Here is a 14,074-nt window from a genome sequence, read left to right on the forward strand (position 1 = left end):
AACGCGCTCGAATGGAGCATCCCCGTGCCGTGGGGTGGTCGAGGGGGACGCGAAGGGTGAAATCAATTTTCGTTATCGCCGTCAACCAGCCGCCCCACGCTAATCCCATTATTAGTGTTTGTTTTCCACGTGTGGCACTCGCGCCCGCTGACATATCGATCATCGAAACGCGCATTATACGTACGACATTTAGAACGAACATTAACTCTTTGCGTTGAGAGTTATACGCGATGTTACAAATAAGTCGCGAGTTATCCCTGCACCGTGACTCTCAAGATAAAGTCTCAAAATGGAAAAATATTATTTTAAGATAATTGATCATAATGTTAAATTAATGTCACAAAGCATATATTATAGCACTGCACTTTATTGCGCACACTAAAAATAGAGTTTACTGAAAATAATCAAGTCTAAATGATAGTAATTAAGCTTTGGTAAAATAATTTTAATTAAATGTTCAATTAACCCTTTATAGACAAGCCAAGTTTTTTTGATACAAGTACCATTTTTACTGTCAAATTTTACTGCACAAATTTCAATCTTTATTAAATAAAGATTTTAATATTAAATTAATTTTTAACAATATCAATGTTTAGTATTATTCGGTATAATATTGGTATATATATATATATATATATATATATATATAATTATAATTATTCTTTATGTGCTTTATCATTAGCTTCTGAATACATCAAGATATTTGTTGATTTGATAAGATTTAAATAAATTTGATATTTAAATACAATTGTTCGATGAATCATTTTATTTACAATTTAACAAATAATTTTATTGTCCAACAATACATTTCAATTTAATTGTATCGTTCATTAGCCTTAAACAATAAACTTCACGATATCGATATCTCACTCAACATATCACGACCTTGTATCACTCGAAGCACGTATATGAATCGCAAATAATCTAGAGTATTTGCAACAGCCCAGTAGCGATTATGCGACGTGTAATCTCAGTACTTATACTACATCGACCTGATAACTCTAGTAATAAAAGTATAATTTTTAAATCTACTCTTTACAATTAGAGTTTCGTCTTCTAATCATGGTGTCTCGATGAGATTAACTGCGAATTTTTAATACATATAATTCAGCAATTTGTCAGTTAATTGATTCAGTTAAGTCGCAGAACCATCGAATTTTGATCACAGCTTTTTTCGCTAATTTGAAAAGTGAAAAGGATTTTATACAAACAACTATGTTTACAGCAGAATTCAAATTTCATGACTTATATAAAAGATAGAATTTTATGACTATGCAAAATACTATAAAATTTCTAAACCGTGCGAGTATTCGCAACGTATAATACATATCGCGTCGTATGCAAGTTTCCTCGTCAGTTACCAAGTGAGGTCAATTATTCGATAAATTCGAATAATTCTACAGATTCCTGAGTATATAAAATTAATTCGGCATGTCATGAAGACGTATTAATTATTCTTACAAAAATAGTTAAACCTATTTTGTGTTTTTGAGCTTTATATAAATAAAAATATTTGATGTTGAGTAACACAATAATTTTATCAAATATTTTTACTTAAATCATATGATTAATTATTCGATGTTAACAAAATTGGTTTGAATATCGAATAATTGATTCTGGAAACCCGCTTATTTCCAAAATATACAGTTTTACTTATAAACATGTATATATTGTTGTACCCATTTTGACGTTGTCGGCCAGGCAAAATGGACACAACACTATAATAGAATTATATAACAGAAATATTGAACTAAAATCTGTACACACGGTTACATTAAAAAAACAATCACAGCATGTCGAAGGATTCATAAATGTTACAAACTAGGTCGAGCCAAATTTTACAAGGCAATTAAATGAGAAATTAAAAATGTATATGTATATTATTTATTATATTTAAATTGAGGAAGGATTTTAAATTTTCACTAATATGCGAATAAAATTAGCGTAAAATATAACATAATTAAAATTTTTGTAAGATTATGTCAATAAATGAAATATGTATTTTGAAAATCTTAGTTTAAAAAAAAATAGAAAATGAAATTTTGAATAAATTAACAATCAATATTGAATTACGTGTATATTGCACAATACTATTATTTACATTCTCAAAAATATTCATCCTTATTATAGTGATATGTACATTATTTTACAATTTACTTTTAAACATATTGTTCAAACATGTACGTTATTAAAATGTTTCTTTTTAAATTACCTTTATCTTACAACAAAGTAAGGACAGTATTAACATTTTTAATTATCAATTTAATTAATAATGTTGCAAAAAATTATTAAATTATTACACAAGCACACAAAAAAGGTGTCATGTCCAAGAGACTTTTTTTCAGCCCGGTAAAAAAAAAATTTTTTTTTACCGGGCTGAATAGTGTGTAAGTTTAAGGAACGTTTAGCAAATTTTTGAGTGTAAAAAAAATGTTGATCTGATGGAGAAATTCTGAGATCATATTCGGTTTCAGGGCGTCAAAATAGAAATACATAGGTGTAGTCTCTCGAACATGACACTATTTTTGTGTGCCTATGTTATTATCCTTCCTTTTTCAAATGACTTTGATACAATAACAATATTATTAATCACGTCAATTGATATGTGTATTATGTACGCGAATACTGTCAATAGTGTCAATAACACAATCTGCTAGTGAAAAGCGAAGCAAAGAATTAGCAAAGGCACCATGATAACACAAATGGTATAAACCATTGTTCTTGGTTCACATTCAGACACACCAATATATTCTTCATTCCATTGCGAATCATTTCCACTTAATGGCAGTTCTAATACCGTTCTTTCATTGCTGAATATTTGAAATGGTAACGAGCACTCTGTCGTGCTGTTTTTACATTCGTGCACGGGATTCGAAGTATTGTAGACGGTTTTTAAAAGATCAAATTTCACTCTCACATAATTAGGTTGAACTTCGTTTTCCGAATTGAAAACAAAGAAGTAATATCCATTTAGAGGTACTCTACAATCAAATATAATGCAAAATATATTGTAAAAAATTGTTTTTGAATATACAGTTAGTATACTTTTGTATAAATATATAAATATATTTATTTAATTTAAATTATTTTAAAAAATCTACAAGATTTTAATTAAGATCGATAATTAAGAAAAAATGGAATTAATAAATGAATATAAATTTTCCCTTATTTTTATAAAGAAAGAAATAACGCAAGCACTTATTTGTTACTTACCTATATGTCACTGTATTGGCGAAAGAAGCTGTAGAATGATCATTTTCGTGTTTAGGTGTACAAAACCGATGTGGTGTTAAAGGTAAATTAAGGATAAGGCCTTTGCATTCCAATAGGCGTTCTTCGGAACTGCTGAACGAGCTCCAGAACTCGGAGTTACTTCTGTCGTTCAAGGTTGTTTCGTTTACAGTACCTCGATCCTCCGCAATGCCATCTGGATGCAACATACCCTAAGGAAAAGACATAACAAATTTACATATCTCAATATTCTTTACGTTACATCAACTGTTAATAAATGTGGCAATCCTTCCAAAAATGTCTTCAGTTCTTCAATTTTTTTGTATCCAAAATTATAACATATTTTCTTCAGTAAACAATAATATAAATTTATTTAATTTAAAGCTAAACACAAATTTCAAATCATTACTGGACGAAAATTACAGCAAATTTATTATTTAAATTAAGCGCACTAGTGCACATTAATCCGTCGTATACAAATCGACGTAAAAATATTTAATACGTGTATAAACAAATTAAAAACCGTGAAATATATTGTACAATATACTATATTACATTGGTAAAATGTATATTTCATCATTTGAGATATTTATCATTCGCATTTTACTTTACACAGAGAGTAGACACACGACTCTCTGCGCCACGATCACTACACTGTGCTCCCAATAAACATATTATTGTTAACCATAAGTATAAAAATCTAAAGCTTAATACAAAGATTAATATATATTACATTTTAAAACAAGAAATACATGAGTAAAATGAACTTTTACCTCTTCTAACGCTGCGTCGCCATCTTCATCCGCCTCTGTTAATTCCTTATAAAGCGGTGACGAAAGGATCAAATCTCTTTTTCTTTTTCGCTTAGCTTCGCTCGACAATGTCTTGTCGTTCATCGTGTCGTTCACCAATTGCTTCAGCGTGGCGCCTTTAGTGCCGGCTTGCGCGTCAATTGTTTCCATTAATTTACGCAACATATGTTTACCGCGGTCACCCAAGGAATTAATTTTTCGCAGGACCTCTTGAAACACCTCCTCAGAATTCGTCTGTTCGATTTTCAATTTCTCTTGCTCTTTCGCGATTTCCCGTGCCGTACTAGTCTCCATTTGCCCGCTCGACATTGTAATATTCGAATGAAGACTAGGAGACAACGTGAAATTCTGTTGGATCTCAGATTCTTTGTGGTTGTGCTGTTCTTCTGGAAGAGAGAGTATTTTTGAAGATAATGGCGTGAATCTGAAACAAATGAGCACATGATTTCCACACAGTTATTATTAGGCACCAAGATCAGGCGCCGCAGATGGCACGGACCACTACAAAACCAATATTTGATTCTCTCATCTTCATTCTCATCGGTCCTAATCTTATTATTGTACAATTTTGAATTATATAAAAATTAGAAAAAGAAAATTAATATTAAATATAAATGATACATGTTTACAATCTGCAAAATTATTCAATTAATTATCTGTATGTTTAATGTTAATTTTCTTTTCTTTTTTTTTTTTAGAAAAAGTTGTGTATTAGAACATAGTTATTACGCTATTAACTAATGAAAAATATATTAATAAAGAAAGTAACGCACTTTGTAGTATTTTCCGATATCTTTTTATTATTGTCAAATTTATTTTTTAACTTTTCCTGAAGCTGATCTTGTAAATTTACAGGGTGCTTTGTCGCTGGTTTATCAATATTAGTAATATCTCTGAAGACTGCTTCGTAATGATGATGCAGATTCTTTTTCTGCTTTTTTTTTGTGTAATTGGTTTTGGCTAAAATTTGGGTGAGTATATTCCGCATCGTCTCAGCGTCTAACTCGTGACTGCCTGCCTGATGTCTAGATGATTTAGAAATGTTCACACGAAGAGTTCTGTCTTGCTGATAAAAATGTACATTCTGGTCTGCTCGTCTCATTTTGTCAGGTATATTGCTAAGACGTGCAGCCTATAATAAAAAATATGTCGTAAAATGCATAAAATGTTTTATATGTTTGTAGAAAAAAAAATCTGTTTTTAAAAAAACAATATTACACCTTCGTAGTGCTCTTTACTTCAAGAAGACCTTCTTCTTTAGCGATTTCAACGAGTTCCTCGAGTTCCTCGCTACTGTCATCTCCGATAAAAGCGCACTCGTGCAGATTCTTGTATCCACGAATTATTGTTAAAGAAGCACCTGGCCATCTAAAAATATGGGAGCAACTTAGTCATAGTAAAATAATTAAATACAATACTTTGAACGGGTTAAAATAAACTTTAGTTGAGAAATAGGGGAATTATATAAGCAATATTTACTGCTTAAATATTCAAATAAAAAGAATTTCTTTTCCTTTTGGAATTTACTATTGGCGTTTAATAACGAGCCCCCATTTCTGTAATTCTACCTTACACAAGCTGAAACAGTGACACTACTGCCATGCAAGAGATAAAATCCCCAATACTCCTTCATGTCGTCCTCCATGACGAGGTGTCTCGTCATCGAAATGGGTATTGCTTCCTTTTCAACTACTGGCTCGTTACTCATCAGGTACGCATTGAACGTGGTGTTAACTTTGATCACTTGGCTCTACAGACAGTAATTGATTTACCATCAATTTTATCAATTTTAGCTTTTTTTAAGAAAAACGAAAAAGAAGAAGAACAAAGAACTTTAATGTAATTCAAATAAAATTACTTGTAATAAAAACAAAAAGATTTATTTGATCGTTTGCACACATTAGAAATATAATTTTCATAACATGGTTGTAAAAGCAAAAGAATTATATTTAATTCATATTAATGACAGAACATATAATAATAAGAGCAAAATCACCACGATGAAGTATCTTGTAACAACAGAGATTTATCTTTAATCTATAAAATTATAAATTCTCTATAGTCAATTTTATGTATCTATATTAATCTTTTAAAATATTTACGGAATTTTGATAAAATTTTCAGTAATTGCTGAAAATTAATTTACGTAAGCATTTTTAAAAATTAAATTTACGTAGAATTTTTAAAAATTAAAGTGCAAAATAAAGACTGTTAGAAATAAAATATCAATAGTAAAAAGCCTTACTTGGCACCAAATGGTGGATACTCTGTTATCGATCAATCTCTGATCCGATATTGCTAAAGCGTATAACTGTTCGGAGTACACGCGGTATCGCAGATACAGCGGTCCGGCAATGAATGCAAACGGCAAAAGCATTCCCAGCAAACATAATCGCATCAATCTCAAAGGTACTTTATAACTCGATTTTCGCGGTTGCCAATCTCGAGGGCGAATACCATCCTCTGCAAAAAATATGCACCAGACTAACTCAGTTTTCCGAACATCAATCTGAGATCAAACTCAATTATTTTCAATAATTAATTTTGTTTCGTGCATTAATAACGTTAAAAGTTTATTTGCTTAATGTCTATTAACTTAAAAACATAACTGATCACTTTCTATTTGCTACTTCACTTAGTTTATATACCTAAATTAAAACTGACTTTTTACCCATTCTCATATCTTATAATATTTAAAAAAAATTGTTTATATTTTAAGTTCAGAAAGATTTTTGAAAAAAACTTTAAATCTCTTCAGATTTTATAAGTTTTCTTCAAAATTGTAGAATGAGAAATCTTAGAAATTTTAGAATATTGCAAAATTTATATATAAAAAAATTTTTTTAATGTAAATTTTAAATTTATTTTTTTAAGTTTTTAATGTTTCTTAAGCAGTTTAAAGAGACTATGAATTTAAAAAAGAGGGTAGACAATCAGTTTTAATTTAGGTATGTGAACTAAATAAAATGATTAAATAAAATAAAAAAAATCTATTAGTTATATTTTTAAGTTGACGAATTGAAAGATGTGAGAGTACATATATAGTTATTCTTACGTTAAGCTTGCAATTATTGATGTCGAGATTGATAATTAAAAATAAACCTAATTAAACGTATCAATTTTCTCGATATGGAATGTTACGTATGTAGGAGATACAGTTCTTTATCGTTTATTATCTGCAATGAGAGACCGTAAGATACTCGTTTGCAAACGTGCGCTTACGTAGACAAAAAAGCAGTGGAAGTTTCCATGAATCTTCTACAGATTCGCTAAAATATCACGCTAAAACGTGAGTTCTGTTTTATGGACTTTCTATCTTACTTCGACACAAATTTTTAAATTCAAAAACATCTTATCGCACGCATTAATAGCACGTAATAAAACATCTGTCTGCAACTTAATGACTGTATTCGATAATACTATAAATCAATCTTATCTATAAGAAAACCCAGTTAGAACGAAGACGGCTCTTGAATCTCTACGCGTTAAAGATGCACGTACATTTTCGCAATGGAATAATTGTATCTAATTTTACGCATTTTCCTTATATCAAAATATAAAAATAACGTTTAAACAATATATAATAATTTAAACTAGATTATTTAAAGGATTATAAAATCCTAGTAAATAAAAAAAATATTATTTTTCAACACTATATAAAACTTTTATTTAACAAGTTAAATAATGTGTTATTGTTATGAAAATATGTACTTCTGTTAAAAAAGTAAAATGCAAAATTAGAATAAATATACAAATAAATGAATAATAACAGCAATTTAATCTAAATAAATACGCGTACTTACATAATAGCCATATATAATAAATTATCTGAAATTAAAAAGTAAGCAATTTTTTTACATTTGACATTTGGAAGCAAATTTTTATTTTATTTTTTTTTTTTGTAAAACTATACACATTTGAAATTAAAGATTGTATTTTTCTAAATTTTTTTTTTTTTATAATGTAAGAAAAAAATTAGAAATTAGAAAGTCTCCCATGATCCAATGCTGAATATTATTAAAAATATCTAAAATTTATAATTTCTGATAAACCATATTTGAATATACTATGAAGAATAATGTTTTGAAAAAACTGTGCTCAGTTTAACATTTTTTAAATGTAATTTTATGCTTTACTATTTTTAATAAGTATACATAGTTTTAAAACAAAAATATATATTTATGTCTCTTTAAATTAAAGTTTTACATGATAAAAACTTTAATTATCTTATTTTCCGATTTGCTAGAGTCGTAGAACTCGTTAAATAAATCATACAAATATTTTATTTATCTATCTACGTCGATCGAAAAGCAATTCAAAAGTTTTAGCACTGCGTTGTGAATGCGTGGCACATGTTGCGCGATTTGTTTATAACATTTCGTAATATCGGGCAAATCGTTACAAAGTTTGAGAACCACTACAGCGGACTATACTTTTGTTAAAGGGAAACACGTGTAAGCAAGAACAACGCAGATTACACACTTTGATTTCATGGGAAAACACGGACGGGCGTTACAAGAATCTCGCACGATGCCAGATTTGATGCTCGAGAGGTCATCAGTCTCACCTTTCTTTCGACGAAACGATGACCCGACATTCTACAGAATGATGCTCTCCACGATAACTTATCACGTATCACATTGATAACTCTTTTTTTTGTGGAATGGTGTTGTTGTATATAGGGAGATCATTATTTACTCAGACGGCTCGGGCAAACAAAGTACCGTGAAAAATTAAACGGTTTACAATGAAACAATTCTTTTCATTCCATATCGAGAATTATACGATATGGGAGATATATTTAATGATTTAGAGCAAAGAAACGCAAGTTTTCTAATATCGACTAATTAAATCGACTTCAATGATCCATTTCTATTTTATCGTGAACGTTATACAAGTGAAATAATTTTAATAGATAATTTTAGTAGATAATTAAACCTTAATTCTTTGAACTGTCCGTTATGATGAATTTACTACTCTAAACGTGTTAAAAATTTGTGTAAAATTTGTATTTAGTTGAGATATTTTCGCGCTTCCCTCTCGCTTTAAAATAAATTTATCGAAAGAAATATAATCTCATCGCTCGCTTATATCGCATTGTGCGTCTTGTGTTTGCGGAAAGTCGTTCGAACGTAGAACACGTGCTGCTAAAATCGTATAGTGACCAGCCAAGCTGAGAAACTTAAAAATAAAACCAATGTGTACGCGTCTCGCGAGGGCGGCACACACGCATCTGTACTATTACGATTAAATGAACTACATTAAAGAAGAATGCGCGATTATAGAGTGAATGTGCCGCCTTTTTAACAGCAACGTTTTCTCTCATTGCTACACAGTGCGACTAATGATTAATAAACGCAACGTACACTGTAAAAATTCATATATAAGTCATTCAATAACGCTACACAATATACTCGCAAATCTCCATTGTTTTATTTTATAATTTTAAATATTAATATCTTTTTTATTATTTACATTTTGTAATCGAACAAAAAACGTACATTTTTTTACAATTAAATAAAAATAGAAACATATACATTTACAGTTCCTAGCTCAAAAAAAAGATGAGTATCATATTACAATGCAAAGTACAAATGAAAATATCATCATCGTTCAAGGTGCATCGCAAAATTGATAGAGCAACGCATTACGCATTTATGCGCAGTAGCAAATGCCTTTACATTGTTTTTGTAATGCAGTATCATCCGTATTGATAACGTATTAATGCACGTTGATATGAAAAGCAATGACAAATCATCGGTGAAAACCCCCGCGAGGGGATATGTACCTATTCTTAAAGGTGTCGTTGACATCTTCCTTGAACAATCGCAGCATAGACCTGCTCGCTTAAGACTCAAGATACAAGACACAGGAAGTCGCAGCCACGTTTTCTTCTCAAGATGGAACACACGAATAGATCTCCTCTAACAATAGGAAGCGCGCACACACTACTCCGATATTTACTTTTTGCGTTCGTTATATAATATTATTATCATATACAAATAAAAAATGTTAATTGCAACTTCACTCTCGCGCTTGTGACACAATGTCAGAGATACACACGCGGAATTAACGTACACAATAATTTTCAATTTTGTTGAAATAGTCTCTTTACTAATTTAACTTCGTATTAATCTACACTCAAACTAATTTACACTTATTTCGATAAAAAAATTTTTTTTTGTTTTTAAAAACATCGTCTTTCACGGAACTTATTTATCTATACAAGATATTCTCATCGCGATGAGATATGTTAATTGCGCTCGATTCGTTATCGTGAAATCAAATAAAATGCACGATGTGTATTGGTCGCCGCCGTCAGATCGACTGAATCTGCGAACGAACACGCTATGCTTTGTATCAACGTCTTATCGGCGCTTTGATACATGCGAATTAAAATCCCGATTGACGGTTTATTTGCACAGAATTTACCACGCGCATCTAATACTATTGTAAGCATGTGAGACGTAATGAGGCATAGCTGTCAGAGTAATTTGCCTGTTTTTCGAAATAAAGAGCGTAATCTTACACGTCAGCTTCCTCTTTCTCTTTCTCTCACTATTTTTAGCAAATGCATTATTGACAATGAGTAAGTCGCAAATCCGGTTGAAACACAACGCACAAAAATATAATAGAAAATAGCGTATTTTGGTAACACTATTCGATTGTAATTGATTAAATGAGAAAGAAAATGGGATATTTCATTAAAATAAAAAAAAACTATGATACTATGTTTCTATGTGTATAAATTAAAAAATAAAGATATTCGGGAAGTATATTTTATCGAATAATTTATACATGATTTATAACTTCTTATATACACTTGGATGCCCAACTAGTTTCTCTGAAGGGCCAGATTTCAAACTTTTCTATCATAAGCCAGACTAAGGCTGTTCCAAAATTCACTGTAAATACTGAAAATCTATAGTATACGTGAACTATAGATTTTCTAATACTAGCAGTGCATATTGAAACGCAGCCTAAGACTCTGTGTTTATCCTTTTTTATTCACTCTCTATTTTGTTTTATCGAGAAACGCTCTAACGAAGACGCGGAAGCACTTTAACTCACAACCTAGGTGTTTCGATATCTACATTATATAAGCAATATTTAAAGGATTTTGTAACATTATTACGAGATTCTATTGTAATCTCCTATTTTGAAGTGCAATTGTGAGCCGAATTAACAAGCTGTACGAGCCAAACGTTGGGCATCCGTTATATATTGTGTACTAAATTATTTAATTACTTATATATTGTGTTCTATTTAATTAAGTGAACTGAAATAATCAGTTATATTACATAATAATTATAAATCATTTTTGTGCCGAGAATAACTCCTACCACCTTTGTCATCCTTAGACCTTTGAGATTTCTCTCCTCTTCGTCGTTTATTCAACGGATTCCGAGGATCGTAAATCTCGAACCAATCATCGTCTTTTGTGCTGGCGTCCTTAGCGAGCACTGGTGCTTTCTCCTCACAATGCAAAGCATGTGCCAACCAAGATTCATCATGGGGATCGTCCTCCTCAGTGTCGTTCGAAATTTTCTTATCGAAACTCGTGGCATCTTTCGTGTGTTCCTTAGCGTTTGCAAGTTTATTTTTGAATTGATTGAACAGCTCCATTGTGAAATCTTCGCGCGTTTTGCCCTTCTTAGGCAACTTTTCCTTCGCTTTTTTATATTTTTCTTGTGCTTCTATATATTCTTTCATTACTTCAGACTTACTTTCTTTCTTCTCAATTTGTTGCTTCTGATCTACCTCCTTCGCTTTCTTCTCGTTTTGTATGCTGCGCTTTAAATCGCGTATTTCTTTCCTTATTGCTTCGCTACAAATTAAATTTCAAACAATATAAATAATATAAAACAATATAAACTTATAATTTTCTTTCTAAAGATAAAAATTTATTTCACATATCTCTTAAAGTCTATATAATAAAATAATGATACATACGCTTTTTCCTTCCGTTCTTCATGTCGATAGTTTTCCAAAGAAAATTCCTCATCATCTTCGTTTATATTTTCATCTTTGATTTTATCATTCTCGGTTTTCAATTTTGATTGGGAAATTATTTTAGAATCCTTCAACTTATTCTTGATTCTCTCTTTCATAGCTCTATTATTATAATACATAATATAACATCTGTTTTAATACATATTTGATTTTCAAATAAAAATTTTAAATAACTTACTCTTTTTCTTCTTTTAAAGCAGCCAATTCTTCTGGGGTTCGTGTTTCATCATCACTCTCCCAATCGCTACTGCGATCCTCTTTGATTTTTTTACTTGGTGGTCCAGCAGGTTCGACCACAGGTTGCGAGCTTAACTTTGGATCAGATAAACAGTCATGCGCTGATTTTCCTTTGCCACTATATTGTTTATTTAAAACTGACGACTCCTCTTCATCTTCCTCAGCTTCTTCCCCAAATGATAGTAACTTGAAATTCCTAATATATTTACAAATATATAAAAAACGACCGACATAATTATTTATATATAAAAACAAATATATAATTGTCTTACTTTACACCAGCCTTTTTGTTCTTCTTCTTTTCTTTGTTGTCCTCTTTCTTTTCAGATACTACTCTTGGAACAATATCTTGAAATGGATTACTTAAAACCTCTGTTTTTAAAATTTTTTGTGGATACTGAGGTCTGTCATTCTAAAATCAAAATATTTTTTATCATAAAATCATACATTAATCTTTTTATGTAAAAAAGTGTAAAATATATACACATATTAAATATTTACTTGATCTACAAGTGCATCTTCCAATTTGAGCATATTGTAAATTGTTTCACCAGTGACTTTACCAAATATAGTATGCTTATTTTGTAATTCGGGTGTTGCACCGAGCGTAAAGAAAAATTGGGAACCATTGTCATCTTTGCCAGCGTTGGCCATAGCAAGCAATCCTCTCCGACAAAAACGTAATCTCGTGTGAAATTCATCCTGCAAATAGATAATATAAACAATAATCATCAATCAAAGAATATAAGCAAAGAAGCATAGCCAGCCAAGTTTATTAACAATTGTACCTTAAAGGGATGCCCATAAATGCTCTCACCACCTTCTCCTGTTCCCGTTGGATCTCCACCTTGTGCTATGAAGCCTTTTACAATTCTATGAAATATTGTACCATTATAATAACCCTCCATGCAAAGCTGTATAAAATTTTTGCAAGCCTTGGGGGCTTCTTTGGTCCATAATTCCAGATCTATATCACCAACCGTTGTTTTCATTACCACCTGTTTGGCAAAACACAAAAGTATATTAAAAATAAAGATTGTATTTAGCTACTTCATATGTAACATAATAATCATAATAATAACAAGAGATATAACAAATTATAAAGAAGTTATACTATATTGTTATTCTTAACTAAATCAGCTCTACATTTGCAAAAAAGTTATAGATTATCTTATGACTCTGCCATATTCTTTTTATTTATGTATAAAATAACTTACTTTGCCCGTTGTAGGCGGTTCTTGTATGTAAATATTACTCATATTTATAACCTCTTATTACAACTGATTACAACTGCTCTCAGAGAAGCATAAACACGCATAAAGACGAGCGGACTGGAGCGGATCGACTGGGTTCAATATAAACATCCGTAACTATTCAAGTTACCAGTAGATGGCGGATGTTTCCAATCAGCTGTGATTGACACTATTTTAAAACAATGTCGGAAGCAATGTGTCTAGGAAAAAAATTTTTATATATTACAATTATATATGAAATATGTTCATATATAAATATATATAAATAAATACATATCTATATATAATCATATATAAATAATATATAATTATATATATTTTTAGAGAATTTATATAATAAATATGATTTGTTCAATCTAAGATTACAAAAATATTTGTGAAGTTATTATTACAAATATATTATACAAATTATTAAAAATATTTTGTAAATCTATTATAAATATTGTGTGCAATAGCTTTCATCATATTTCTTCGCAAAATCGGGGAAAATACAATACATTACATATAATTATTACACAAATTTATCTT

The 14,074-nt window shown here is 30.2% G+C and overlaps 2 protein-coding genes across 2 annotated transcripts; both read right to left on the bottom strand.

Annotated features, from left to right (window-relative positions):
- Positions 1–748: 748 nt before the first annotated feature.
- LOC105203664 lies at positions 749–9,856 on the bottom strand. Its single transcript, XM_011172536.3, has 8 exons — positions 9,832–9,856; positions 6,289–6,506; positions 5,612–5,793; positions 5,264–5,411; positions 4,817–5,175; positions 4,005–4,467; positions 3,214–3,443; positions 749–2,981 (listed from the first exon to the last, which is right to left on the bottom strand). The coding sequence occupies exons 1-8, from the start codon at positions 9,854–9,856 to the stop codon at positions 2,654–2,656; spliced, it is 1,953 nt and encodes a 650-aa protein (XP_011170838.2). The 3' UTR covers positions 749–2,653.
- Positions 9,474–13,734, bottom strand: LOC105203663 (spliceosome-associated protein CWC27 homolog). Its single transcript, XM_011172535.3, has 7 exons — positions 13,511–13,734; positions 13,082–13,291; positions 12,795–12,995; positions 12,566–12,705; positions 12,235–12,489; positions 11,997–12,158; positions 9,474–11,871 (listed from the first exon to the last, which is right to left on the bottom strand). Exons 1-7 carry the CDS (start codon positions 13,550–13,552, stop codon positions 11,352–11,354), a joined length of 1,530 nt encoding a protein of 509 aa, XP_011170837.1. The 5' UTR covers positions 13,553–13,734; the 3' UTR covers positions 9,474–11,351.
- Positions 13,735–14,074: the final 340 nt, after the last annotated feature.

Source organism: Solenopsis invicta, chromosome 1, assembly GCF_016802725.1.
Source record: "Solenopsis invicta isolate M01_SB chromosome 1, UNIL_Sinv_3.0, whole genome shotgun sequence".
Lineage (NCBI taxonomy): Eukaryota > Metazoa > Arthropoda > Insecta > Hymenoptera > Formicidae > Solenopsis > Solenopsis invicta.

What these genes read in the sequence shown, in the direction of transcription:
- LOC105203664 (XM_011172536.3), bottom strand. Translation starts at nt 9,856, where the DNA reads ATGTCAACGACACCTTTAAGAATAG. An exon ending in TATCCACCATTTGGTGCCAA is followed by an intron (nt 5,794 to 6,288) that starts GTAAGGCTTTTT and finishes TACTGTCTGTAG; the next exon opens with AGCCAAGTGATCAAAGTTAA. An exon ending in ACTGTTTCAGCTTGTGTAAG is followed by an intron (nt 5,412 to 5,611) that starts GTAGAATTACAG and finishes CCATATTTTTAG; the next exon opens with ATGGCCAGGTGCTTCTTTAA.
- LOC105203663 (XM_011172535.3), bottom strand. Translation starts at nt 13,552, where the DNA reads ATGAGTAATATTTACATACAAGAACCGCCTACAACGGGCAAA. An exon ending in AAGATGCACTTGTAGATCAA is followed by an intron (nt 12,706 to 12,794) that starts GTAAATATTTAA and finishes TTTTGATTTTAG; the next exon opens with AATGACAGACCTCAGTATCC. An exon ending in GCTTTAAAAGAAGAAAAAGA is followed by an intron (nt 12,159 to 12,234) that starts GTAAGTTATTTA and finishes TTATAATAATAG; the next exon opens with AGCTATGAAAGAGAGAATCA.